Source organism: Heterodontus francisci, chromosome 37, assembly GCF_036365525.1.
Source record: "Heterodontus francisci isolate sHetFra1 chromosome 37, sHetFra1.hap1, whole genome shotgun sequence".
NCBI lineage: Eukaryota > Metazoa > Chordata > Chondrichthyes > Heterodontiformes > Heterodontidae > Heterodontus > Heterodontus francisci.
The window spans coordinates 9239962-9266447 of record NC_090407.1 but is presented as its reverse complement, the minus strand read 5'-3'; the positions used below and the strand labels follow the sequence as shown (position 1 = coordinate 9266447).

Sequence of the window (26486 nt, the reverse complement as noted above, 5' to 3'; positions counted from 1 at the left end):
CCTAAGAAACAGCGGTACCAAAAATCCTTTTCTCTGGTTAACTGGTTTCTCTTTGAATGTATGTGTGTGTGTGTGCATGAGGGTTAAGGGAATAAGGGATTTTTTCATGTATAGATTTATCTCGTTAGTAGTTAACACCTATTATTTATTTTCTAATAAATAGCTCATGTTGTTTTTGCTTAAAGAAACCTGGTTTGGTGTGCTTTATTCTGGGGGGAAAATACAATGTTTAATTTGGCTATTCTTCAGTAGGTGGGAAACTTTATTTCATATGCTATGACCTGTGGAGTAGTGGGACTGAATTAACAGTGCATTACTCCCGCTTGGTCTTAACAATAAAAACAGATTATCTCAACATTATCTGTTTGTGGGAGCTTGCTGTGCACAAATTGGCTGTCATGTTTCCTACATTACAACAGTGGCAACGCTTCAAAAGTACTTCATTGGCTGTACAGCACTTTGGGATGTCATAAAAAGCACTATATAAATGCAAGTCTTTCTGATGTCTGCCACTAACTGACAATAGATGGGGAGGTTCACTTTATCTTGGAAGAAAAACACATTCACTTGTCACACCTCAGTGAGTGCACAGTCTACATGCTGGACTGATGTTAACAATTTCAGGTGAAACACACAGTCAGTCCACTGACAGCGTCAATCAAAGAGGATGGAGGGAGGGGAATGGCTGTAAGGATGGAATGTGCAGCCTTGGGAATAATGCAACATTTAAAATAAAATCATAAATGCAACATTTAATACTTTAACAATACGCCTAAAATCAATCCTAAACAGATCAAAGATCGAACTGAAGTATGCCTTTTAATATGCACTTTCCGGACTCCCAGTTTTACCGTTTATTTCGGTAAGTCTGGAAGATGGCAACAATTAAATTCCCATTGGTTCAGCTCTTTCAACTGACCATTTTACGAAACCATTCTATCCATTATTGATGCAATTCTCAAATTATTCAAACTGTCAACGAAACAACACATGGTCCCAGCTAAATATTCATTCATTGATAATCTCTCATCCGTCAATCTCAGCTCATTCACATTATTACATTTTGTAAATGCTTATTGTCCAGCTAACAAACCCAAAACCAGAATCTGTACTTGAATCAATGTCATTTTTCTGCTCACGTCGTTGAGATAATGCCTGATTCACTGGGTGATCTTTTACATTTCTGAATATTGACATTTTACACCTTTGTTAGCTCTAGATTTAACTAAGCCTTGCCGGACTCCCAGCTTGCACTCTCTGTAAACTTGCAGCTCATTCAAAACTCTGCTGCCCGTATCCTAACTCACACCAAGTCCTGCTATCCATCAGCATTTGATCTGTGAGCTACACTGGCTACTGGTCTGACAACACCTCTCTATCGGACTCTCCACCTTAAGACACTCCTTAAAATCTACCTCTTTGACCAAGCTTTTGCCCACCTGTCCTAATACAGCCGTATGTGACTCGGTGTCAAATTTTGTTTGTTCATGCTCTTGTGAAGCACTTGGGACATTTAATTACATTAAAATACTATATAAATACAAGTTGTTGTTTAATCTATATTTTTATATAGGATCACTGACTGAAAAGACCTGCTTTTGTTTTAAAATTCCCAAATTTCTCAAAGCTTTCAAACCAGTTTCTATTAAAAAAAAACTTCTAATTTGGATGATTGAATAATCCACAATCTTGTCAGATTTCTGGATTATGATCCTCTCCTTTCATCCAAGTACCTTTGTTGAACTTTTTCAAAAGGTAACGGAGTGGAAGCAAACAACTTGCATTGTTTATTTGCTGTTTGTGTCGAACACATTACATATGCTAATGAGATTAATTCTAAGGCAGTGCATTTTTCATATTTGCAAATACTGTACACTAAATCCATTCTGAAACTTCTCTTATGGAGGCTCGGCTCATTTGGAAGCCAGGAGCAGGAGTTGCTACGAGATTAAAGTTAAGAGTCTTACCAGGGGTATCAAGTCAGTGACAATGCAGCAGAAAAGAGCAACCATCGGTAGAATGGCAAAGTGATTGGTTTGCTGTGAATATAATGACTTCAATTCATCTTTTCCTGTGCTTCTCTCACCTGCACCCCCTACCTATCTCAACAACATATAATTATATAGGGACTGTAATGTAATATAACGTCTCAAGGCATTTTATAGAAGCATTATGAAACAAACAATGACACTGAGCCACAAAAGGAGATATAGGGTTGACTGTATGACTCTGACCAAAAACTTGGTCAAAGAGATAGGTTTTAATGCATATAAACACGAAACCTATCTAAAAAAAAAATCACTTTTCTCAGTTTCTCCAATTATTTTCAGGCATGTTATGCATATGGAGGAAATAAGACAAAAATTAAAATGTTTCATTATTTACTTCAGTCAATTAATTATCTGAGATGCAAGGTTTTCTTTTTTGCGTTGCCATGGTGTTTATAATTTAGGAACCTGGCTGGCTGCCAATTATGAGCAGTTGTATCGATCTTAGTCCTGTGCAAACCCCTGATGTGTCTGTCAGGAATGCATAAAGAAAAACCCTGCTGCACGGTGACATGTGGGAATCACGCTGATTGACACATTGACATTGCTGTCGACAGCTTCAGGAACGGGAAGAGATTCAGAAAAAACTGCAATACATAAATTATGATAAATTCTATTTGGATTTGAAAATAATTGGGTTCTTAATCCTGTTTAATCAAGGTTGCAGTATGCATCGTGGCTTCAGTGCACAATCAGCTGAGAAAATAATTAGCAAAGCATACGGGATCTTGGGCCTGATAAATAGAGGTATTGAGTACAAAAGCAGGGAAGTTACGCTGAACCTTTATAAAGCTCTGGTTAGGCCACAACTAAAGTATTGTATCCAGTTCTGGTCACCATACTTTAGGAAGGATGGGAGGGGATGCATAGGAGATTTACCAGAATGGTTCCAGAGATGAGGGAATTTAGTGACAAGGTCAAGTTGGAGAAGCTGGGGTTGTTCCCCTTGGAGCAAAGGAGAATGAGGGGAGATCTGATCGAGGCTTACAAGATTATGACTGGTGTGGATAGTGTAGACAAAGAAAAGCTGTTCCCAATAGATGATGGTACTAGGCGTCACAGATTTAGAGTTTTGAACAAGAGATGCAGGAGGATGTGAGGAAGAATTTTATTTTTACACAATCAGTGGTAATTTTCGCACCTACAAGAGTGGTGGAAGCAGAAATGATGAATGATTTCAAAAGAAAATTGCATGGGCACTTGAGGGAAATAAGCTTGCAGGGCTACAGTGAGAGTTGGGGGGGTGGGGGTGGAGCAACTGATAGGATTGCTCTACAGTGAGCCAGCATGGACTCAATGGGCTGAATGGCCTCCTTCTGTGCCCTACTGGCTCTAGGACATTCCCTCAGAACGACGCTGGAGATTATCCACTGGAGACCTGGCATGTGGATCAATCTCGCACCCTTCAGCCTCAGGGCCAGGGGAGCCAAGCCCCAACATTGAGCTCCGAAGAGAATACTGAATTATTTTTTTAAATTTTATTTATATTTAGAGATACAGCACTGAAACAGGCCCTTCGGCCCACCGAGTCTGTGCCGACCATCAACCACCCATTTATACTAATCCTACACTAATCCCATATTCCTACCACATCCCCACCTGTCCCTATATTCCCCTACCACCTACCTACACTAGGGGCAATTTACAATGGCCAATTTACCTATCAACCTGCAAGTCTTTGGGAGGAAACCGGAGCACCAGGCAAACTCCGCACAGGCAGTACCCAGAATTGAACCCGGGTCGCTGGAGCTGTGGGGCTGCGGTGCTAACCACTGCGCCGCCAAAACTTATGTCCCAAACTTGAAAGCCCAGGAAAATCGAGAGGATCTCTGAGTAACAGAGCTGCAAGTCCTGGATGTTAAGTTGCATTTACTTTTGATCTTTCCATCCATGCAAACTTTTTTTAGCGTAGTAATTTCTCTTTACGGAAAACAAAATTACAAGATCATAGGTTTCCACTGCTTAACCATTTTCTCACCACTTTTGCAGAGATAGCTTTTGATGAGAAATAGGTCCCTATTTCAGAGCAGCACAAATACCTGCAGTGTAGATCAGTCTGCATGCTGCTGCAAGTGACAACTTACGCAAATCAATTCATCACCCCTGTCAGATTGGGGAGCGAAAATTCCCACAGACTTTGACTGACATTTTTCCAAATGCAATAATCATAGACTCCATGGGAGCCAGCCTATGAGATATACTGTACACCATTAGCCAAGATGTACTGGACCTCATTAATGACGCTATCAATATGATGTTTAAAAATGAATGACTATGCAGCTTGCCTTTCTGGAGAAGGTGTCAGGTGGTGGTGAGGAAAAGGAGGGAACTGGCTGTTTAAAAAATGACCAAGAGACTCTCCTGGGCTGAATCAGATTGGGTCTGCAGTTAAGCAGTACAAGTCACCTCAGTGAGCTCTCAATGTGGGGTATTCATGTGGCAATAATAAATTGCCCGTGTTTCATTATCACAGCTTGCTGTCATCTGAACCCTTTAATTAGGTGACTCCCAGCTGCCAAGGATCCAGTTCCTCCCAACGAATTCCCCTTCTCTCCTGGAGATGTTCATTCAACTTGCTGGACGTTTTCCACAGCTGCCATCGGTAGCACGCCCGAGCAGCCATTCCGAACCTTACAAGTATCAGCAGGCTGTTGGTCCACTGGGACATGATAGCCACGCCCAATTCTGTTCTCCCGTGATATCCACACACACACACAAACCTTTCAGCCGAGGTCACTGCACATTAATCAGGAGTGATTTTTTTCACATCCTTAGCCCATGGTCAGAGACTAATTGTAGCTCATGCACCGCCATCCTGTCTGATACCAGCTAATTGCCTGCAGATTGGATATCAAAGCCAGAGTCCTTCTGAGATTCAGTAGCAAATCACATGGTGCATTTCCCCACAGGAGTACAGAGACACCTCCCGATTTCTGTTTGTTGTGTTGCTTCGGTATTTTGTATAAATTTGTTATTGAAACGATTCACCTACTAAAATTGAAAATCTCCTGTCCTGTGCTATCCTGGTCCAGGTTAAACTGTGGCTAGTGCAAAAGGAACTGGCTGTGAATTTGCCCTGACTACTGTGGGGTAGATCAAGAGAGAAGCTACAAGGTTAGGCATTTTTTGTCCTGTCTGAAGTCAGATCACAGGCTATGGGACTAGGGGACACAGCAGCTCCAATGCTGTCCACTGCCAGCACAGATTGCTAGACACCCAATTTTCCCCTCCCCAATCCAAAGGTAATGGGGCCTATTGTAATTCCCCCACTGCAATGGCCGCAACTACACCCTTGTGGCATGTTCCAATAACACTCTGCATAGATATTTCCCCTAACTCCTCTCCTGACCATCATAGTGACGATTTTAAATTGATGACTCTCCTCACTAGCTCTCTAATGAGAAAATATACTATAACAATAACATATGAAACATCACACGACACTTCACAGAAGTGTTATCCAACAAAATTGGACACCGAGTCACATGAGGAGATATTGGAACAGGTGACCAAATATTTGATCAAAGAGGTAAGTTTTAAAAAGCCCCTTAAAAAGGTGGGAGAGGAATAGGGGTTTAAGGGTGGCAATTTCAGAGCTTAGAGCCTAGGCAGCTGAAGGCATGGCCACTGATGGTGCAGTGATTAAAATCAGAGATGGTCAAGAGGCCGGAATTAGAGGAGCACAGAGATCTCAAAGCATTGTAGGGCTGGAGGAGATTACAGAGATAGGGAGGGGCGAGGCCATGGAGGGATTTGAAAACAAGGATGAGAATTTTAAAATCGAGGCATTGCTGGACTGGGAGCCAATGTAGGTCAGCGACAAGAGATATACACATTAATAAATACAATGTGATAGGGCTGGTGGGGATCGATAATGGTGGGAGTGGTGCTGGGGGGTGGTGTTGATCAGGGTGGGGACACAAGAACAGATATACAAAGGATAACCTGAAAATAATTGAAAAAGCAAGTAATCAGAAATAAAATACAGAAAATGGATGTCATCCACCAACTGTAAAATTATGCACTGGAAGGGGTTACAGATCATGTGTTTATCTGTAAGGAACCGAGTGCAGGATAGGAGTTTTCACACAAGGGGAAAAAAAATCAAGTATAGACATGGCTGAGTGCCATCACGGACCTCCTGGCCAGTGCCTAAAGAGCAGTTCTAACAGACACCGGGGAAGAAGGTTGCATGTTCTCCTGGCTGCAGTCCAGCAAAGGCTATGAAGCACAGTCTCAGAATAAGGGGCAGGCCATTTAAGACTGAGATGAGGAGGAATTTCTTTACTCACAGAGTGGTAAATCTGTGGAATTCTCTACCCCAGAGGGCTGTGGAAGCTCAATCATTGAGCATGTTCAAGACAGATATCGATAGATTTCTGAATACTAATGACATCAAAGGGAATGGGGATAGTGGGGAAAAATGGCGCAGAGGTAGATAATCAGCCATGATCTGTTTGAATGGCGGAGCAGGCTCGATGGGCCAAATGGCCTTCTCCTGCTCCCGGTTCCTATGTTAGTGCTGAAATGCAGAAAAGATTTTCTATCCTTACTTAAAATAAGGATAATACATGGGGCATCAGCTTCAGCACGTACACACCTGTTGGCATATAAATTGTTCCTGAAGCTACGCCAGAATTCGGAGGCAGTCTATGGAATGTTTCCCACTGTGTTACAGAGACTGGCCTGGTGTTAGATGTGCCAGCTTTAGGGAACTAGTGGAACATCAAAAAAGGGAAGCAATGGCTGACTAAAGGAAGTAGCAGTCTAGGAGCTGCAGGTCTGATGGGTGCTGGATCAGTGGGCTGCAAAAAGGAGCACCAAACACTGGGGAGGGATTTCCCGTGGCTGCTGCTTGTAGTAAATTGGTTCTTTATACATGTCTTATGATTTAGCTCCAAATTACAAGAGTAATTTCTACCCCCTACCCACTTTCCCAGTATACAGAGAAGGGTTCAACTGATCAAGCCTACAGTTGCAAGCCCAGTCAATGACTGGGTCTTCTATAGCCTGAAAGAAACTTTGTGTACAATACCGTAATATCCATTGCAGAAATCAAACCTATGTCCGATCTTTCATAACTTGTCAACACGGACAAGCGGGGGAGGAAGTTGCCTTGGCCAGTTGCATAAAACTGGTGGCATCCCATCCTGCCTGATATTCAGTTCCATTGACTTTAATAGGCCTCTACCAGGTGAACCCCCACTGCCTCTTCATTCACTCCCACACCCAGATTTTAACAAAAGGACATTTTCTCTCCAGGCCCTTTTTTTTTCCTCCCTGTAGCGGTTTGATAAAACCGAGTGGCTTGCTAGGCCATTTCAGAGTCAACCATATTGCTGCGGGTCTGGAGTCACATGTAGGTCAGACCAGGTAAGGACAGATTTCCTTCCCTAAAAGGCATTCATGAACCTGAAATCGACAATCCAGTAGTTTCATTGTTATCATTACTGATACTAACTTTTTATTCCAGATTTATTTAATTAACTAAACTTAAATTCCCCAGCTGCCATGGTGGGATTTAAATTCATGTCACCAGATCATTAGTCCAGGCCTCAGGATTACTAGTCCAGTAACATTACTGCTTTGCTACAATCCTTCCCAAGATGGGCAATAAATACTGGCCTTGCCAGTGATGCCAACTTCCCATGAATGAATAAAAAAATTCTTCTCAGCCCCAGTCTCCCCATCTTTATCTAAATCCTCTACCCACTCCTATCCCAGGCTTCTAGAGTCATTCAGACCCCAGTCCTAGCCCTCAATTTCTCACTCGCGAATGGTTCCTGTGGGCAGAGGGAACAGACAGACACTGATTGCCACTTGCTTTTAAACTGTATGGCGCTGTCAGCTTCCAGGGAATGAACTGGGATAAGCAGTGGCTCTCCCTCCATCCTCTGACAAACGCCTCCCATAACATGCCTAGGAAATATTTCAAAAACAGCCCGTCCAGGTAGTGTTCAAGGTTGGATTGGGAGATGTCACTTGGGAGATAATACCCGAGGGGCCACACTGACTGAGGGATTGTGCAAAATGGGCGATGCCTGTGGTTTCAATAGAAATGAAAATTGGGAGCAATGTATAGGTGGCTAAATATACATTCTCACCTGAAGTCAAAATGACACCCCCCCCCACCCCCCCACCCACCCCGATTATTTGATTGGAGTGTTCCTGCCTGTGTTGCTCAAACTGTTCCGAAGAGAATTTGAGAATTGCACTGATCCATGAAAAGCATCATGGCTTTGTAGCCTGGGGGAAAATAGATCATTTCCACATCTCTCTGTGGGCTGGAGTCTCAAGTCTACCTCTGGCTCTCCATGGGAGATGAGTGGGGGGGATATAAAAAAAAGAGAATGAGACACACAGAGAAACAGACTGAGAGATAAGAGAAAGAAAGAAACAAAGAGAAAGAAAGATAAGAGTCAAGGAGGGAGGAAGACAGAGAGAGAGGCACACACACACTAACACACACACAAACAAAGTCAGAGACAGACAACATAGGAAAATTGCGTAAGACAGAGGAGATGAAATTCAACTTCAACAGGTGTGCAAAACAGACGCTAAATAATCAGTCGCACATTAAACCCCGGGTGTATAGAAGACAGCCTACCCACTATAATCTGTTTTGCATCTCCATCAAAGTTGAAGTTGCCCCCTGCAGAGAGATTGCGACACTGAAGGAGAGGCTTAGAGAAAGAGATAGAGACAAAGAGAGCCAGAGAAATACCAGAGACAAGAGGAGAAAGTATTTTCCATGTTCCAATTGGCATAAACACAGGCGATCAACATGGCCTCCAACTGTGTTTTAATATCTATGAGAAGAGAAAGGAGGAGTAGGGAGAGAGAGAGGGTTAACAGAAAAAAAAACAGAATTTGGAGAAAGCCACAAAGGCAGAAAAGGGGAGGGAAAACCAACAATTAACCAAAAAAGGGATAAGCAGAGGAATAGTTACTTAGAGAAGAGACACAAAAATTATATTTTTGATCATAGGCTACACCACAGGACATCAACTGGTGTTGGTATTACTGCATTTGCAATAACTCATGTGTTAAAGAGGATTGAAGGGGATGAGCAAGAACTGAGTGGAAATCAGATGTTATATTGTGCAATGTGAGTGCATCTAATAGCGTAAAAAAGTTATATTCTTTTCTCCTTTCAGTTGTTCTGCCCCGCTCACTAGATGATACCTACTCTGGGTCCGACAGGTACTGGCAGCCCCCGTGTTTTACCCAAGTGCTCTATTCTTTATCTGAGTCTACACAGAGAGTGCCTGCAAGCTATTCCCTCATGAAGGGCATCTCAGCACATCCTCATCCTGTCCTCACCCATAATGCCCTTCCCCTAGGGGCGGGGGCATAATGACAGATACTAGCTCAGCACAGATCAGTGATGGGACATAGAATCCTCTGGTCTAAATGTCCGAGTAGGACATCAGGGTAGGGAGGTGGGCTTTCCTCACTCGGTCAGTCAGTGACCTTTCATCAAAGGGCATAGCAATGCTGCAGACTGATGTACCTCAATACGGCGAGCGAATGGGGAGTTTTAGCAGCACCACATGCCTCTGCTGTACCTGGCCACGCACTGTAAAGTAAAGCTCGTTGAGAGTTAGACCTCCATCCAAGAAAAGCAGTAATAAAAAAAAGAGGGCCAGAAACCAGGTCACAGCTCTCATCTAATAACAGCGTTATATTCGTAGTCTCATTCTGATCTACATGGCCTGTATTTCAGCAGGCTTCAAAAAGAAAATCCCAAAATAAACATGGCTTTTCTTCAATATACTGCCGCTCTCTCAGGTAGGCTTTTGATATACTCTTCAGCTCTGACGGTAGCACTGACAAATGACGTTGTCTCCCCATTACTAAGAAAAATTACTTTATAACATTGCAGATTTTAAAATGGGGAGACAGAAGAAGAACTTGCTCTAGTAACTAGAACAAGGCAAAAGAAGAAAGTTCCAGTGCCAGAATAAAAATCTTCATTCAGTCTAACTGATCAAGAGTACAGAGCCAACAGGAAAGGGTACACACATTACTTCACTCCTAATCTCTCGCTATCTTTATTATGTCATCCCTTTGTCTTGCCTTTTCTAGACAAAAAAAAGCCCCAACCTGTTCAGTCATTCTTGAGAGTTATAGCCTGCCAAATCTACTGCCAATTAGACACTTCAGTGGACAGCGGCAGGCCTTCCACAGGATCAAGCACCCTGACATCATAAGTCCCGCCCTCAGAGCTGCCAGCCAATCAGATGCCAGCAGCTCTTTAACTGAGCAGCACCACCGCGGAGGCCCAGGAGCCACGCTGGACCCAGACAACAGGCAAGTCAGTACAGGAGGGTTTTTTTTGCGGGGGGGGGGGGAAGTCAAAGGAAGGGGCATGTAGAGGGTTTCGGTGTCAAGAGCAGGGGTTTGTCTCTCAGCGAGGCCCTCCCACCACCCTTTCCCGATGCCGGGTCCCTCATTCAGGCACTGTGCCTTTTAACGAGGAATCCCTCCCCGCCCCAAACCCCGGAGCCAGCAAGCAGCCCCCATGGTTTATCATGCCGTGCTTCCTGTGCAACGACAGGGCCCGCGGCTAATTGCAGCAGGGGGCTGAGGCCCTTAATTGGCACTAATTGCCCAGTTAAGGGCCTCAATTGGTCGTGGGGCGGGAAGGCCACTCACAGGCCTTCCCACTCCAGACTTAATTTTAGCAGAGGAGGGAAGATGACGGGGTCCCCCTCACCATCCCACCCGATTGTATGCTCCCCCCCCCCACCTCCAAACCCACATAAAATTGCCCCCCAGAAGTGCACACAGCACTTGTTTAAGTGTGGTCTAACCAAGTTATATATGCTGGGGTGATTGCATCACAAATCAGATACTAGAACAAAGCAAGTGATTTGCTATTGTCCAGCAATCACAGAACAGTCAGCAGTGCAGCTCTCCTTACCTCCATGGGTTGGGACTCCCATACTATTGGCGAGTTGATACAGGCGTTGCTGCTGCTCCTCATACGTCCCATGCTCATTCAACGCGGACATCATTCGCCTGTAGTGTTCTTCAGGTGTCATCTGAATAATTGGATCCTCGATTAAGGGAGTGTGGCACTTTTCTTGATGGGGAAAAAAACAAAAAGGTAGAATATTTGTTTTATGTTTGCTAAAAGATACTCAAAATCACTCCTGAACTGGATAAATAATTGAAGGGGAATTTTTGTTTTTTTGCAGGGCTATGGGAGGATGAGAAGGACATTTCTTTACACAGTGAGTTAAGTTGCTCTGGAACACACGACCTGAAAGCGTGGTGGAATATGATTCAATAGTAACTGTCAGAAAGGAATCGGACATATACTTGAATAGGAAAGGTTTGCTGGTCTGTGGGGAAAGAGCAGAGGAGTGGGATTAATTGGGTAGTTTTTTCCAAAGAGTTGGCACAGGTACGATGGGTTGAATGGCCTCTTTTTGTGCTGTATTATTCTATGGTTCTGCATTTTCAACAAATATAGAGAGGCTGTCTGTCAGATAACCTAGGCTACAAACCATTAACTGTAGCCTGAAAAAACAATGATTTTTCACACTGCCCATCTAGGGTAATTGATCCTTTAATTCGAGATGACGTGCTCATACATTTGCTACTATTTCCACATAGCAGCTCTTGCACATTCTTAATATCCGCACTCTTAGCTGTACAAGTGACCTGGACAGTGTGCACTGGGGAGATATGTGATCCAAAGCAGTGTCTTACAGTAAAAGAAACACAATTCACTGGAAAGGGAATATCTTTGGAGTTGATATTCTCATGTTAGCATGAAGTTTCACAGACTTGCACAAAATTATTGCGTGCAATGTTTTTAACCCTTTATCTAGGGCATGGGGGATTTTCTTTCCTCATATGGGTGTTGCTGGCAAAGCTGACATTTATTGGCCATCCTTAGTTGCCCTTGAGAAGGAAGGTGAGCCGCCTTCTTGAGCCACAGCAGTCCATGCGGTGAACATACTCCCACACGATGTTCGGCGGAGGTCTTTGATATCTCACTTGGTCGACTGCTGTTTTAATATCAGGAGCAGCCACTCTCTCAGCGTCTCTGGAATTCAACTCTTCTGTCTGTGTTTGGGCCAATAATGTAATGGAGGAGCCAAGTGGTCCCGACGGAGCCCAAACCGAGTTGATCTCTTTTGAGCTCTCGGAATGAATTGAGAAGGTCCGATATCCCACCCACTACAGCAGTAATCAGATCCGCGCCCCACTGATGTCTATACCCGCGCCATCCCTCCCAAAGTTTGCAACACACTCTTAAATTTCTTTTTCTCTGCTCGATTCTGATCACTTCCCACCAGACAGCACCCCCCTGCAGCAAACTGTCTGCCCTCCTGCCCAGAAAGAGCTGGGGTACAGATTTACAGACACTGTCAGCCCTTTACTTCTGAGCCCGTGGCCATTCCTCCGAGTATTGGCAGCTATTTGGCCAAGAGGGGCATCACAGGCTACTCAATGCAATTCTGACCCGACCCACACTCGCCGAAGGAAGGGGGAGGCATTGCTGAACAATAGGAGCAGAATCCTCACTGATTTTTGCTCTTTCCTAGGCCAGGCATGCAGGGACCACTCCTGCTACCCTGGCTGGGTCAGCTACCTCAGCACAGCCCAGGGATCAAACCCCAGCTCCAATCACACCAAGCAACAACTTTGCTCCATGAACCATAAGGGCCAGCAGAGGACAGAAACTTTAATGCCTCACTCAGAAAAACACATCAGCTCGATAAATTCTCTTTGCCCTGAGGGTGAAGTTGTTTCTTTAAAACTTTTAACTCTTTCAGCGTTGCAGACCCACAAATGACCTTTCATAAGCAGTTGCCTGCATGCCCCAAACCCTGTGTCTCAATGAAGCAGCATTGCCTTCATGCCCTAAGGTAGACAACAGATATTTTATGGGAAATGTGAATGTGAAAGGCATGCAGCTGAATGTCACAGTAAGAATCATTAAATAAATAGAAGAGATGTAGAACCTTACGTTATTCAGGGGAACTCTCATTATCTACACTCCAATTATTTGGCATCCCAATTAGCTGTCAAGAGTTTGCACAAGGCAGCTTCTCTTTGCACAGCTTCCATTCCATCTAGTGACAAATCTAAAATCTGTCTTGTTTAATGTCAGAGGAAACTTTTCTTTTTTAATGGTGTGTGAGAGTTTTTCAACCAATTTCTGAAGACTTGGGATCTGTGCATAAAGGAGAGAGTTCACAGTCTGATTAGGGGACCAGACATACTTTCAGGTGCATCAGTCACCCGCTGTAAAAGTCTACCCATCTCAACTAATCAGAGGCTTTCGCATCCTTCCCTTTTCAATTCTCCACCTGAAACACTAGCTGGGTTTGAGGTGGAGGGATCTGCTGTGTACCTTCAGTATGTTTCTGTTCTTGTTCCCACCATACAGAATGTGGCTGTGAAAAGTCAGGTGTTAGAACATGCAAGAATCTTCCGACAAAATCAATCTTCCTTTGGGAGGAAATTCCCAGTGCAGCTGTTGTTTGCTGTGTTTCAGTGTAGAATGTCTGCCTGCTAAACTTGACTAAACTTCAGTAACAATGGGGGAGCTTGGGGATGGGTCATAGGTTGCCTCTTGGGGAGGGGTTTGATTGGCAGCTCAATGCCTAAACAGAATATATTAGGCTGTTTTTCACCAGTTTGATAGTCTTCTTGATTCATTGATGTAGACATGAGCAATGAGGATAGTCTCAAACTCTTATGTTAGGACTGTCTGGTTCGGGGATCTGGAGAGATATTGATGGAGAACTCACTAAAACCAACAGCACAATGTGCAGCTGCAGTAAGGATGGGTGCACAGCCAGAGGGATAGAACATAAATCCCAGGAGGTGATGGTTAGTCTGTACAGGTACGGGTACAGCCGTACCTGGAATGCTGCGTACAATTCTAGTCACTGTACAACAGTAAAGATATACATGGCAGTGTGGAAAGAGTAAAGATCTGGTACCTAGCTTAAGACATCTGAGCTATGAGGAGAGGCTGAAGAGCCAGGGATTGTTTAATCCAGAGAGGAGAATTGCAGGGAGGGGAAATCATTCAAATATTTAGATTAGAGTAGTGAAATTGAATAAACTGAACCCAGTTAATAGCTTCTAAATTGCCTCAAATTCCAGTCAAAGACAAGAGATTCAAGAGGATGTGTGGACAGACTATTTAAATTCAACTACACAGAGGAGGCTGAATGTGTGGAATGGATAGCCTGAGGACAACAGCACAGAGGTAGAAACAGCACCCTGCTGTACTAAGGTGCTCTTCTGAGATTGAGTGCGAAGGCACATTATTGTAAGACAACAAAGAGACTTAAAGGGGCATTCTCTGCTGAGCAGGAAGTGTGGAAACCTTTTCGGAGAACTGAATCGATATATGAGGCAGTGGTCACTCTTCTGTTGTCCATAGATTAAAATCAGTAGAGAGCTTGTGTCAGAGCAAATTACAGGAACAAAGATTGCTGTCCATCACTGAGCAAAGCAACATCATCAAATATTGGTCACATCAGTCGCACTTCAGTTCATAGGGAACAAGGGACCACTTGCTGGAGTGATCTTGGTGCTAAACACAAACAGAACATCTGGTACGGCCTGAAAATCATTAGATGGCTTCCTTCCTTATTTGCATTTCATCTCTTTTTGGTGAATAAAAGTATGTAGTGCTTCATTTGTACTGAGAGTCTGAACTCCCATGCCCAGGGCATTGCTGTACAAGACATGTAAGACCACCATTCAGGCATTCTCAATCATTTATCAATTTCCACAGGAGAGGGAGCTATTCGAGAGGATAATAGAGGCTCCATTAGCACGTCCTTTATAAATAATCAGTTCTGCAAGTTGATTCTCCCCTCCTCCAAGTGTTCCTAAAGCTTTATTATTAGACAAAATTAAGTCAAAAGATTTAAGAGTAATTCCTATTAAAATGCTGAGATTAGCACAAGCGGCAAGTAATCAGACTTGCATCCAACAAGAGCCAGTACACAGACTGATATTGATATACTGTGCATCCACTGTAAGATTCAAAGTGATTAATTCACATGCTTATCAACATTATAAACTCTCCAACCGCACCCAAACCAAACACAGCATTAGTCAGGGGTGAGGTTAGCGTACTGTCCGTTCATCTCTGCAGCCTGGGTCTGAATCCCAACCAGGCAGATTGGATCATGCTCTCCTCTCTCTGCCGGGTCCTACATGGCAAGTTTTGTCAAGTTTTTGGTGAGTTTGGGTTAATAACCAAAAAAAAGCACCTAATCAGCTTTTTCTCACATGGAGAGACCAGAAAGGTAGAAATATTGGATTTCTGTATTATTTCTGCTTTTCTGAGATTGGGTGCAAAGTCACATTCTTAGAGGACATTAGAGAAAGGTCAAAGGGACATTGCCTGCTGGACAGCACACTGGTCAGAAATAGGCAACACCACTATAGAGACAATTCTATGTGTACTCCACACCAGAAAGCCTCACCACAAAAGAGGACGCCTTTAGTACACAGTAGGCCTGGATCGAACTCCGGATTGCCTGCTGCTGCCCTGGAGATTTTTAACTCTCTCCTCTTTACTGAAGTCTGGGAGTTGAAATAGCCCAAGCCTCAAACAAACACCATCAGGCACTGTTTCTGAGCACCAGCACCCTGTACCTCGATGAGTACAAAAATACATTCCCCTCCTAAACACATGAATAAACTGAAAGAAAATCTTAGTGCGGTAGATTTGCCACAGAAACAGTACTATTGCGAGATTTAAACACTATCAGCAAACTTTCAATGAAAAGATTGGAAACCTTAGTAAATGTTGAAACAGCCAGATCGGTTGAGGCAGCACAGAACACAGACACTTTAAAAGAGGACAATGGGAACACTTGGTATGGATTTATGTTTTTATATTTGTTAAACCTGTTCTAAACAGGCAGCCATAGGGGATCTTGCAGCTTTCAGGTGTACACACAATGACGGCAGTCTCAAAGAATGAGCAGATTCCGCAGCAAAGTTCTAGATTTTGAAGTACTCAGCCAGTGATAATTTCAGATCATGCAGCTTTTATGTCTGCTCTGGTCATTACAGTGTAATTCTGTCCCTGATCCTCCCAAACCTAAGTCACCTGGGTGTGAAAGCTCTCACAATCTACCCAGCTCAGATCAGACACAAGCATCTGTCCCATCTCCCCTCCCTCATTAATTACAGACTCCGCCACATTCTCCATTTTCTGCATTAATCCACGTTTGAAGACTGAGCTTTCAAAATATTACTCGTCAAAGGGAGCTGGGTGAGCGAACAATAACTGCAGCTTAAAGAATCCAGACATAATTCCTGATACACAACAGCTTCATGACAACATTCTAGTATTTATATGATTAAGAGAAAGATTAAACTGGAGCTAAAGTTACAATAACACACCTAAAACTTTGACAATTTTCAGCAGAAACGTGCTCAGTAGCGCACAGAATCACAGCCCTGATATTATATGGTGGAACACATGTGTACGAATGTTTAAAGAAAGAAAGGACTTGTATTTATATAGCACATTTCATGATGTCAGTGTTTTACAGCCCATGAAGTACTTTTGAAGTGTAGTCACTATTGTAATGTAGGGCACGTGGCAGTAAAAGTGCACTCAGGAAGATCTCAAAGAGTAATGAGAGAATGATCAGATAATCTGTTTTTGTGATGATGATAGTTGAGGGATAAATATTGGCCTAAAGAGAACTCCCTTGCACATCTTTGAATAGTGCCATGGGATCTTTTACGTCCACTCGAGAGGGCAAATAGGGCCTCGGTTTAATGCCTACATTTGAAAGACGGCACCTCTGACAGTGCAGCACTCCCTCAATGTCAACCTAGATTCTGTGCTCGGGTGTCTCATGTCAATGGTAACTTGACTCAGATGAAAGTGGCTTGGCTGATGCTTAAAAGCGCCAGGCTGAAATTCCTCTGGAGGTAGCATTAACCCATTTACTTTAAAACAACTCAGCACTTTTGCTGAAATAGCAGAGAATGGGATTTCAGACTAACATTCTATGTGCTCGTAGGCTGGCATCACATTGGATATCAAGGCCACGGTGTTACTGACCTCAGAATATATACTAAAAATAAACTTTGCTTTTCACTTTGCATTTAACGCGAATTTGTATAATACAATATACGTTGATACGGTTTCATAAAAACCATCAACGGCCCACCCAGCAGTCAGATGCCTCTCGTCTTCCAATCACGAATAAGACTTCACAGAATCACAGTGGGCAGTGGTTGTGCAGATAACTGCAGCCCACATCATCCCACCTTCCTGGCTAAAGTAGGAGGTATGACGTCAGAAAGCATTAGCTCTTGGCCTCAATGGAAAGGGTTATTATAAAAAGAAACTTCCCTTCACTTTACAAGAATCCTCGATATTGAATTTAACCAGCTCTTACTGAACCTGGCCACACCCAGGTATTAACCTACTTTTCCACTCCAACCAAATATTGCAAATCTGTCTTCACCCGCCTATCATAACATATTTCAAAGCGGTATGAGACCCGGACAAAACGTGCTTAAGAAAAGCACATACACAACGCTCGTCGTGTCTGCCTCTGATCGCTGCTGAAAGTTCTAATGCTGAGGAAGAGTAAACATTTTTTTTCTAACACTGGGAGCTGAAAAGCTGAGACCACTGTGAAGATGCGAGACTATGTCCTCATGTCGGAAGATGCAATAAAATTATGGTCAATCTGCACTGCAACTCCATACACCCCATCATTCCCCCTCCCCACCAACTCCATGGCGGTTAGAATAACAACTGGCAAAAGAACCAAAGGTGGGAATGAGCAGAAAATCTTTTCATACAGCAAGTGGTTATAACCTGGAATGCAATGTCTGAAAGGATGGTGGATGCAGATTCAATATTTCTAAAGGGAACATGATATATATTTGAAAAGCAAATATTTGCAGGGCTATGGGGAAAGAGCAGGGGTGTAGGACCAATTGGATAGCTCTTTCAAAAGAGCTAGCACAGGCATGATGGGCTGAATTCCTTCTTGTCATGCTGTATGACTCTAACAGTCAAACCCACTCCTCTCACCACTCCTCACAAGTTGATAGTATAACAACATCTGTGTAATACATGTCACCTCTTGCGTGGAATCAACGTTGGACTAACCCTGAGGGCATAATTAAAAGACGCACTAATCCCAGCGTTATTGGAGTGTTGCAGGCAAACAGGTACTGAACAATCATCAACTAATGACCTCAAAATTTGTGGCCATTTAGTGGGTACCAGAGAGTAATCAGCACCCTTGAAACCATACCCAGAGTGATTTATGTCTTCAGGAGAGGCAGGGAGGAAATTAAACAAAAAAGATGTGTCAAAAAAGGACACAAAAAAACTTAACTACAACAAAATTGACATCACAACTGCACAAATTTCACAACTGTTCTTTTCTTCTCTTCCCCCATTTTATTTTCCTGTCCTTACCTGAAGGCACAGCTTCCTTGCTGAGAAGTACGCCGTGAAATCCAGGCACCTTCTGGTGTATTGCCATAATTTGAGTAGGCAATCGTTAACCCCGTCTGCACGCACGTTTGACCAGCATGATCACTGAATAAAGCTCAATTGCATGACTCATGGCCAGGTTTCCCCTCCCTACCTCAGGGTGTTGAGGTCATTGAGTACCTCTGCTGGTGCCCAGCTGAGATCCATTGACTCAGCACCAAACCTAGAACTTTCCAGCTCTCTTATGCCTCAAGCACTCATTCCATAAAATGCCTATTTTACATAAACCTTTGTATTGACAACGAACCATGGACTGCAACACAACAAATTTGTACTTTTAACTGGACAACACGCTTTAGGTAACACACCATGAGCCATGCCATAGGAGATCTGCTAATATTCTATAAGTTTTGAATATATCCGTCATATGCCAAATGTAACACTTTATACACAATAATAAATCAGGATTGAAAATCCTTCAAAAAAAAATCATACAAGTTCCAGTTTTCCGACCTTGAGATAATCGAAGAATTTGCCAAGCTAACAGATAGAGCAGTCAAACAGATACACATCCAGCAAAGCTTCCAAAAAAAGCCTCTAGTTGACCTCAGGACCCAGAGCACTTCCACACAAGGAGTAACCTGAACAAGTTCAGACCAAGCTGGGAAGATAAAATTTATAACCATGTTTCAGGCCTCACACCATCCATGAGCAATGCCATAGGAGATCAACTTATATGTAATTAAGTGTCCTGTTTCTTGTTCATCATACATTAAATCTGCAAGGTGGCATATTAAGCCAGGATTTTAAAAAATCCTTACTGGCTCAAATAAGCAACACCATCTCATTGATTTGGTGAAATATACATCAAAGATCCTACAGAAAAGCAATCACCTGAAATGAATTATGTCACTACACTTAATTTTTCAAGGAGGTCTGGGAACATTTTTATTTCTAACCCATATGAATAATTAGCTGGATAACATGAATAAGATAGCACTCCATTAAAAAGTTTATCTAATTCCATCTAACTTCATGAAAGTTACCCACAGATTTGCCTCTATTCCTATTTCTTTCCACAGGCCAAGCTGTGTCTCGAGCCAGTGAGATTCACTTTCTGATTTGCCTGCCACGTTTTCTCTTCCTCTAGCCTTTCTTACCTATTTCTTTACAAACAGGCATATTCTATACAACCAAACTTGCATTAGCTTAAAACAATTTTTCTCCCCCTTGGCCTCGTTTTGCTTTTCTTGCCCACTGATCTTTCCCCTCTCTATAGGAATATCCCAATTTTTAACCTGTTGCTCAAATTTAGCCTTATTGAGCCTGACTTTCACTAGCTACCACACACATGCTCAGCTATTCTTGTTCTTTCAATCTGCGAGCAACCCCATAAAGAGATGAACTTTATTCCATAGTGAATAATCCCACAGGAAATGGACTATTTGTATTCCATACTGAATGATCCCATAGGAGATGGACTTTACGTATTGAATATATGTCACTCAGTGAATTTATCAGCTGCAGTTTCCTTATTTATTATGACGACATGTAGTGGCAGCATAAATGGTCCAATCACAGGAGGGTAGGTTGTTCCCAAAGAAATTCCCAACAAGCACCAACAGCAGTGTATAAATATTTTTACCAAGAAAACTCTTTAAATATTTGTAACCTATATTTTTCAATTAAAACTGCATCCACGTGGACAGAAGCAGTATGAAACAGAACACACAACAGGGTGTGGAATTAGGCACCTGATGAGTCAGGCCGAGAACTCTCTTGTGGCTTTGGAACTCATGAGTAAAGCAGGTCTGAGGTCACCCACCTCTCCCCCCTCATCTATCCTGCATGTACTACAAATATTCTGCATTGGCTTTTTTCTTATTATTGAAACTTACAGTTCTACCACCTAGAACATAGCCTCTTCTTTCTGGCCAGGCAGTTGGGCTGTCTGGGACACAATGTTCCCTGTGGTTGCTGGACGATTGGTCGATAGGTAACATCCTCTCTGCCTGCCAAGCTGGTACTCTTGCCCACAAAGATGCAGTGCTCCCACACCATTCAATGCTCAGCCTGTCAGTCTTTATCCATGCCTTTGCTACCCCTACACTTGGCTATGCCAATACACTCCCATGCTCCAGCCTCCATAAACTTAAGCTCATCCAAAACTCTGCTGCCTGTATCCTAAATTACACCAAGTCCTGTTCACCCATCACCTCTGTGCTGGCTATTGTCTCCTGGTCTGCCAATGTATTAATTTTAAAATTCTCATCCTGGTTTTCAAATCCCTCCATGGCCTCATCCCTCCCTATCTCCAATTTCCTCCAGTCCTACAATGCTCTGCAATATCTGTGCTCCTCCAATTCTGGCCTCCTGTAATTCCCTGATTTTAATCACTCCACCATTGGAGGCCATGCTTCCAGTTACCAAGGCCCTAAGCTCTGGAATTTCCTCCCTAAACCTCTCCACTTCTCTGGCCCCCTTTAAGACACTCCCTACAACCTAACTCTATCAGCAAGCTTTTGGTTCTCTGCCCTAATATTGCCTTATGTGGCCCAGTGTCTAATTTTGTTTCCCCAATGCTCCTGTGAAGCACTGTGTGACATTTAACTATGTTTAAGGCACTATATAAATGCAAATTGTTGTGGTAATTTTGTTGCCAAGGATTGGAGAGAATTTCCAACGGAGGGAAATGAGATCAAAAAGCTAGAAGTCAAACCCTGACCCCAGTGTTGGAGATTCAGGCATTAGAACTGCGTAACGTCCTCATTCTTTTCAGCTATTCACTGCCTCACTCAGCCTGGAACTGGCTTATTTCTAATATTAATGTAATAAAATCACCAAGGCCACTGATTTATGGTTTACACAGAACAAACAGACAAACCTGCAGAATTCAATCCCTGAAACGCTCATGAAAATCCCTGACTCCTACTTAATAAAATAGTAATTTAACTTCTTCACGCACCAGAGATCAGTGGCCCTGAAAAATCACTTTTCACGACCTTATTTCCAACTCTTCATTCTCCACCCTCGACACGCAGAAATAAAACTCTTAAAGGATCACTGAGGAGGTCATTGTGACCTCATGGCCCCACCGACAGGAGCGAGGCAGGCTGAGGTCTGTTTTACACCCCAGCCAATTTTACGCTCCGCTGAAGTCAACCGAAAGCAGGTGTAAAATGGGTATCCGACCTGAACCCACCCTATTCCCGATCCTCCAAATCTCTCCAATGAGAGAACAGCTTTTAAACTGAAACCCGCAGAGACACTCACTGTCTTCTGAAATTCAGCATACAATTAAAAGTTTGCAAACTCAGTTTCATCCTGCAAGCTGTGAATCGGGTACAGACCCATTTTCGAAATAAGGCAGTGAATGGCTGTGAAATAAAATTTATGCTTTCCATCATGGGTGGCCATCAAACACTGTCAACAAGCCACGCTAAGCAGAAATAAGAGAACTTGTTATTTTTCTACAGCAGGCAGTGACTCATACTACAGTACAGGGCTGTAGGATACTGACTGCTGTCTGGCATCTCAATCATGTGGCCAGTCTTCCTGTAGCAGCTAGATAGCAAATGTCAGTAGGGCCATTCAACCTGGAGAAGCATCTAAAGCAAGCCCGATCTTATAATTACCCAAAGTGCAAACACATGTACTCTTCATCAATTAGAGATCAGGGATAGGGAACCCTAGTGGATTTCGCTCTACCCCAGTCCCAGTATGCTGAAGCAAATTAGAAAAAAACTTCAACTCCGCCCTCACCACACTCACGACAGATCACCTAATTCAGCACAGAACACGGGTCGAACGTGGGATCTTTCTGTTCCGAATGGCTGGCCAGCTCACCATGTAGCTCAATTTCCTCACAATGAACTATGTCTTTCTTTAAATCTTCTTACAATGCCACAGGACAATTACAGATAAGGAATACCCATTTATTCCATCTTCATTCATACAACTCCCCCACCGCAACACCTAACAGTTTTTAAAAAATTATTCCAGCATTTTCACCTCCACTACACTATTATTGTAATTATCTTTAAACACAATATTAATTACATTAGAAAAAAACTGAGAAGAGGACAGACCATTATAGATCAACCCTATATATCTGACTTCTCAGCACATCCCTCAATCCCTTCTGTCCCCAGACAGACATCAAATTGCCTCCTGAACACAATTGTACTGTTCACTTCTACTGCCTTCCTTGGTAATTTATTCCACTTGTCTATTATCCTGCTGGTTAAACACTTCCAGCTGACTTCCTTTCTTATTCCGATATTGCTTTCCTCTTTTTTGCAGTCAGGCAATGCATGTTGGGAACTCGGTGCCAAATCCTTTGAAAATGTTCCGAAACATGAGAGCAACTGGGTCATCCGGCTGATAATTTCAGAATGTTGCTTAGTAACTAAGTCGATTGCATTTTTAAAAAAAAGACAGAGGTTGCGCAAATCTATTTTCAAAATAGAGATCCTCTCTCATTTTTCTTCCCCTCCCTACTTCTTTACAAGGTTGCTGCTCCAAGAACCACCTAAAACTCAGGCACCCATCCCAACACCAAGACGAGTGACCTCAGTTCTAGTCCAGTGGTGAACAACACTGTTGTGATCAGGGCTTCAGCTGGGGGTGTTGGGGGTAGCGGAGGTAAAACCAACAGAAACAGGCAAACACTGAGGGAAATATTTCCCTATACCTCCATTGGTTTTCATTGGCCCACTGTTTATTAAAAGTTCTGATCATGGCACAGTTTTGAACCTGTGTTTGGTCACTGCTCCACTTACTCATAACGAGTGGCTCATTAAATTAACCAAGTTTAAGGGACCAATTTAGAAGTTTCCACCCACTGAGAGGCACGTTACTCAAACTCAAACAGAGTTCCGGTTCTGTTAAAAATGTTCATTTCTAATAATAATTTGGCCTGAAAGTCAATGGAAAATCCAAGCACCACAGCCTCACAGCTCCAGCAACCCGAGTTTGATTCTGGGTACTGCCTGTGCGGAGTTTGCAAGTTCTCCCTGTGGCTGCGTGGGTTTCCTCCGGGTGCTCCGGTTTCCTCCCACAGCCAAAGACTTGCAGGTTGATAGGTAAATTGGCCATTATAAATTGCCCCTAGGATAGGTAGGTGGTAGGGGAATTGTGGGGATGTGGTAGGAATATGGGATTAATGTAGGATTAGTATAAATGGGTGGTTGATGGTCGGCACAGACTTGGTGGGCCGATGGGCCTGTTTCAGTGCTGTATCTCTCTAAATCTAAATAATTAAGCTAAAATATAGCCAATCTGTCAGTGTGGGGCAGGGAGATGTATACATCAGGACAAATAAGTGCCAAACTTGGTGATCCAACACCAGACCAGTACCACAAACTCAGTACTAGCGTCTTCAAATACAGAACTGCTTGTTCATTCACAAACATAAAACATCTTGTCATGATGACCTACAACATAGCATTGCAGATGCATCCAGGAGTTTCAGACGGATGGAAACAGCAATATTTTGTTTGGCATGTTGTACAACAGATTGCCTCAGCATCAATTGTGAAAAAGTGTGGCTGCCACTTAAAAAAGGACCAATGTCAAATTGTTCCTGTGACCAAAATTAGGATCTATGAACACAATGGGCCAGTAGGGCAGACACTTCTCCATGATTCATCAACTCTGCCTGTTATCCAGATATAAGCACCAGGCAATTGTGCCATGAGAGTGGTGCATGGGTCAGTGCTCAAAAATCCTGAGCTGCCAATCACAGCTGTGGCATTTTCCTGCATGGAGCATTGCCCCGACGGACAGTTCTCATGTGAGTGGTAGCAGTCAGCATGGACCAAAGTCTGAGAGTGGATTCACTGAGACACCCTCAACTGCAGAGGGTGGAAGGGAAGAATGAGAGGGATGAATGGAGGGGAATAACAAATTACTTTTATTTTTGAAAAAAAACCTTACGACAAAAAAAAACACAAGACAGTAATTCTGCTTTAGCTATAACCCATTTTTCAAAATTACAAACCTACCCTTTGGTGACTCACTTCTTTGCCTTTTGATTTCCGGACACTCACTACTGTTGTTTGGTGAACATACTCTTCGCTTTCCTAAAATTTCATCTGTGGAAAAAAAAAAGAGACCAAAAGAATGTCGGTTATACTTTATCTTAGACTGCCTGCACATCATTTAATTTGATATGGACCTTGTCGCTTTGCAATGTTTCCACATCAATACTGCAAAAATTCATGACTGAATCGTCTGTCCAGTTGCTTTTTTATTTCTCCCTTTCCGCACCATCATTTACCTGCTATTGCAAATTTGGAATTTTTCTTTCTCTTTCCTTTCCTCAGCTAATTAATCCCAGTGCCAGAGATCTCTAAATCACAGAAGCTGACAGAAACAGAGGCTCACAGAAAACCTGACCTTGTTTGCTATTTGTCTGAGTAAAATACTTTCTATCAGGTTGAACAACATGCACACAGAACGTGGCCACTAGTTTGTCTCCACAAATGACCTGTATCTGCATAATTCACACTGTCAATTTTACCTGAATGTTCAAGATTGTTTTCAAAAGCTTCCTTACTTATTTCCTTCCTCTAATCTGCTGCCTTTCGCCCTTTCTCATCCTGCTTGGATCTTCTCTCCTTGTTCTAAAGCCCTTGTGAGTCCCATTACTTTAGTTCCACCCCCTTGTTCCCCTTAAACCCCAAGGTCCTCACTTTCCTCCCGCTGGATTATGTGGCAATGGATAATCCTTGCATCCGTGGCACTCTCTCTCAACACCGACGCCAGCTTCTAATATACAATTACAGCGTACACTGAACAGATTTAAAATCAATATGTCCCTAATATCGCTGGTGAGACTGAAAGCATGATGCTGCATACGAACAGGAAGCAGCAGAGTGTGCGCATTTCAAACAACAAATTTTCAGCTGTCAGGTGCTTATTAACCAAACTGAGGAGACAGACACATGCAGCAGCATTCATTCCTTCTGACTGATGAATTCAGAATGCTGCAGATCACTTATTAAATCCACACCAGCCCTCCTTGCTCGCCTTCAAAGTTAAGTGTTACAATCACTAAAAAAAAAAGGCACTGCAGCTTCGATCCCTGGCTTGTGCTGACTTAGCCGCGAGCAGCTCAGTAGGCGGCATTGTAATTGTCCTCGAGCACTCCTAGATTGAGGGGGCTGGTGGTGAAAGGGGAGAAATAAATCTGCCAGGATTCCCACTCCTAGTTGCAATCCATTAACCTTTGTCGGAAAGTGCATTCGCTTGGAACCTTGGGCAAGGACAGGACTGGACCCGGCCACAATGTCATACATGGCCAAACAGCCTGCCAACGCTCACTGTCTTATCTTGCATGTGGCAACCAGCCACTTGGGTGAGATATCAAAGAACCAAACCCACACAATTCCGATAACTATGAAGATGCACCCAGGAAATTCAATGTACACGTTACAAATGAACAAATTCTTATCTCAAAACCAGTAAAGAGGGCAAAAGATTGGCAGAAAAAATACGTGCATGGAAGCATAGACACACACGCATGTTCACGCACCAACGTGCACAAACACATACACACACAAACAGGCGTGCTTACACAGGCAAACATATGGTGTCACGAGCAATGGGTTTAATCATAAAAGTACATTCCCTTTCTCCAATATCTTGTGTCAAACTGGGAGATTTGAAAACTCAAGCATCTAGTAACCTTTAAAAAGAGAAATTATTTCCGAAACAAAATATGATTAACATTTACACATCAGGAGTTCAGGACTAAATGACTGCAGCAATAAGGGGGGAACAATGCACTTTAATATGATTTGAAATACAAGATTAGCAAAGTGGCAAGAAAATGGATGTAACATCATTAAAAGCCATATCGTCGGGGTTAATTTAGTTATGTTTTTCCGACAATTTAGAAAATCAAATGACGACTTTCAGGAATGGAGTTAGCCTTTGAATAAAATTCCAAATTTATGCAG

The 26486-nt window shown here is 43.0% G+C and overlaps 1 protein-coding gene across 10 annotated transcripts in view; it reads right to left on the bottom strand.

The window, feature by feature from the left end:
• samd11 (sterile alpha motif domain containing 11) overlaps positions 1-26486 on the bottom strand; it is a 231663-nt gene that overhangs the window by 64090 nt on the left and 141087 nt on the right. For 9 of the 10 annotated variants that reach the window (XM_068017043.1, XM_068017037.1, XM_068017040.1 and 6 more), the window contains 2 exons: positions 24528-24617; positions 10975-11136 (listed from right to left, as the gene is read on the bottom strand). In XM_068017043.1, coding sequence (XP_067873144.1) covers positions 10975-11136; positions 24528-24617 — 252 coding nt within the window. The remainder of the gene's footprint in view (positions 1-10974; positions 11137-24527; positions 24618-26486) is intronic. The other variant, XM_068017038.1, reaches the window with a different exon arrangement.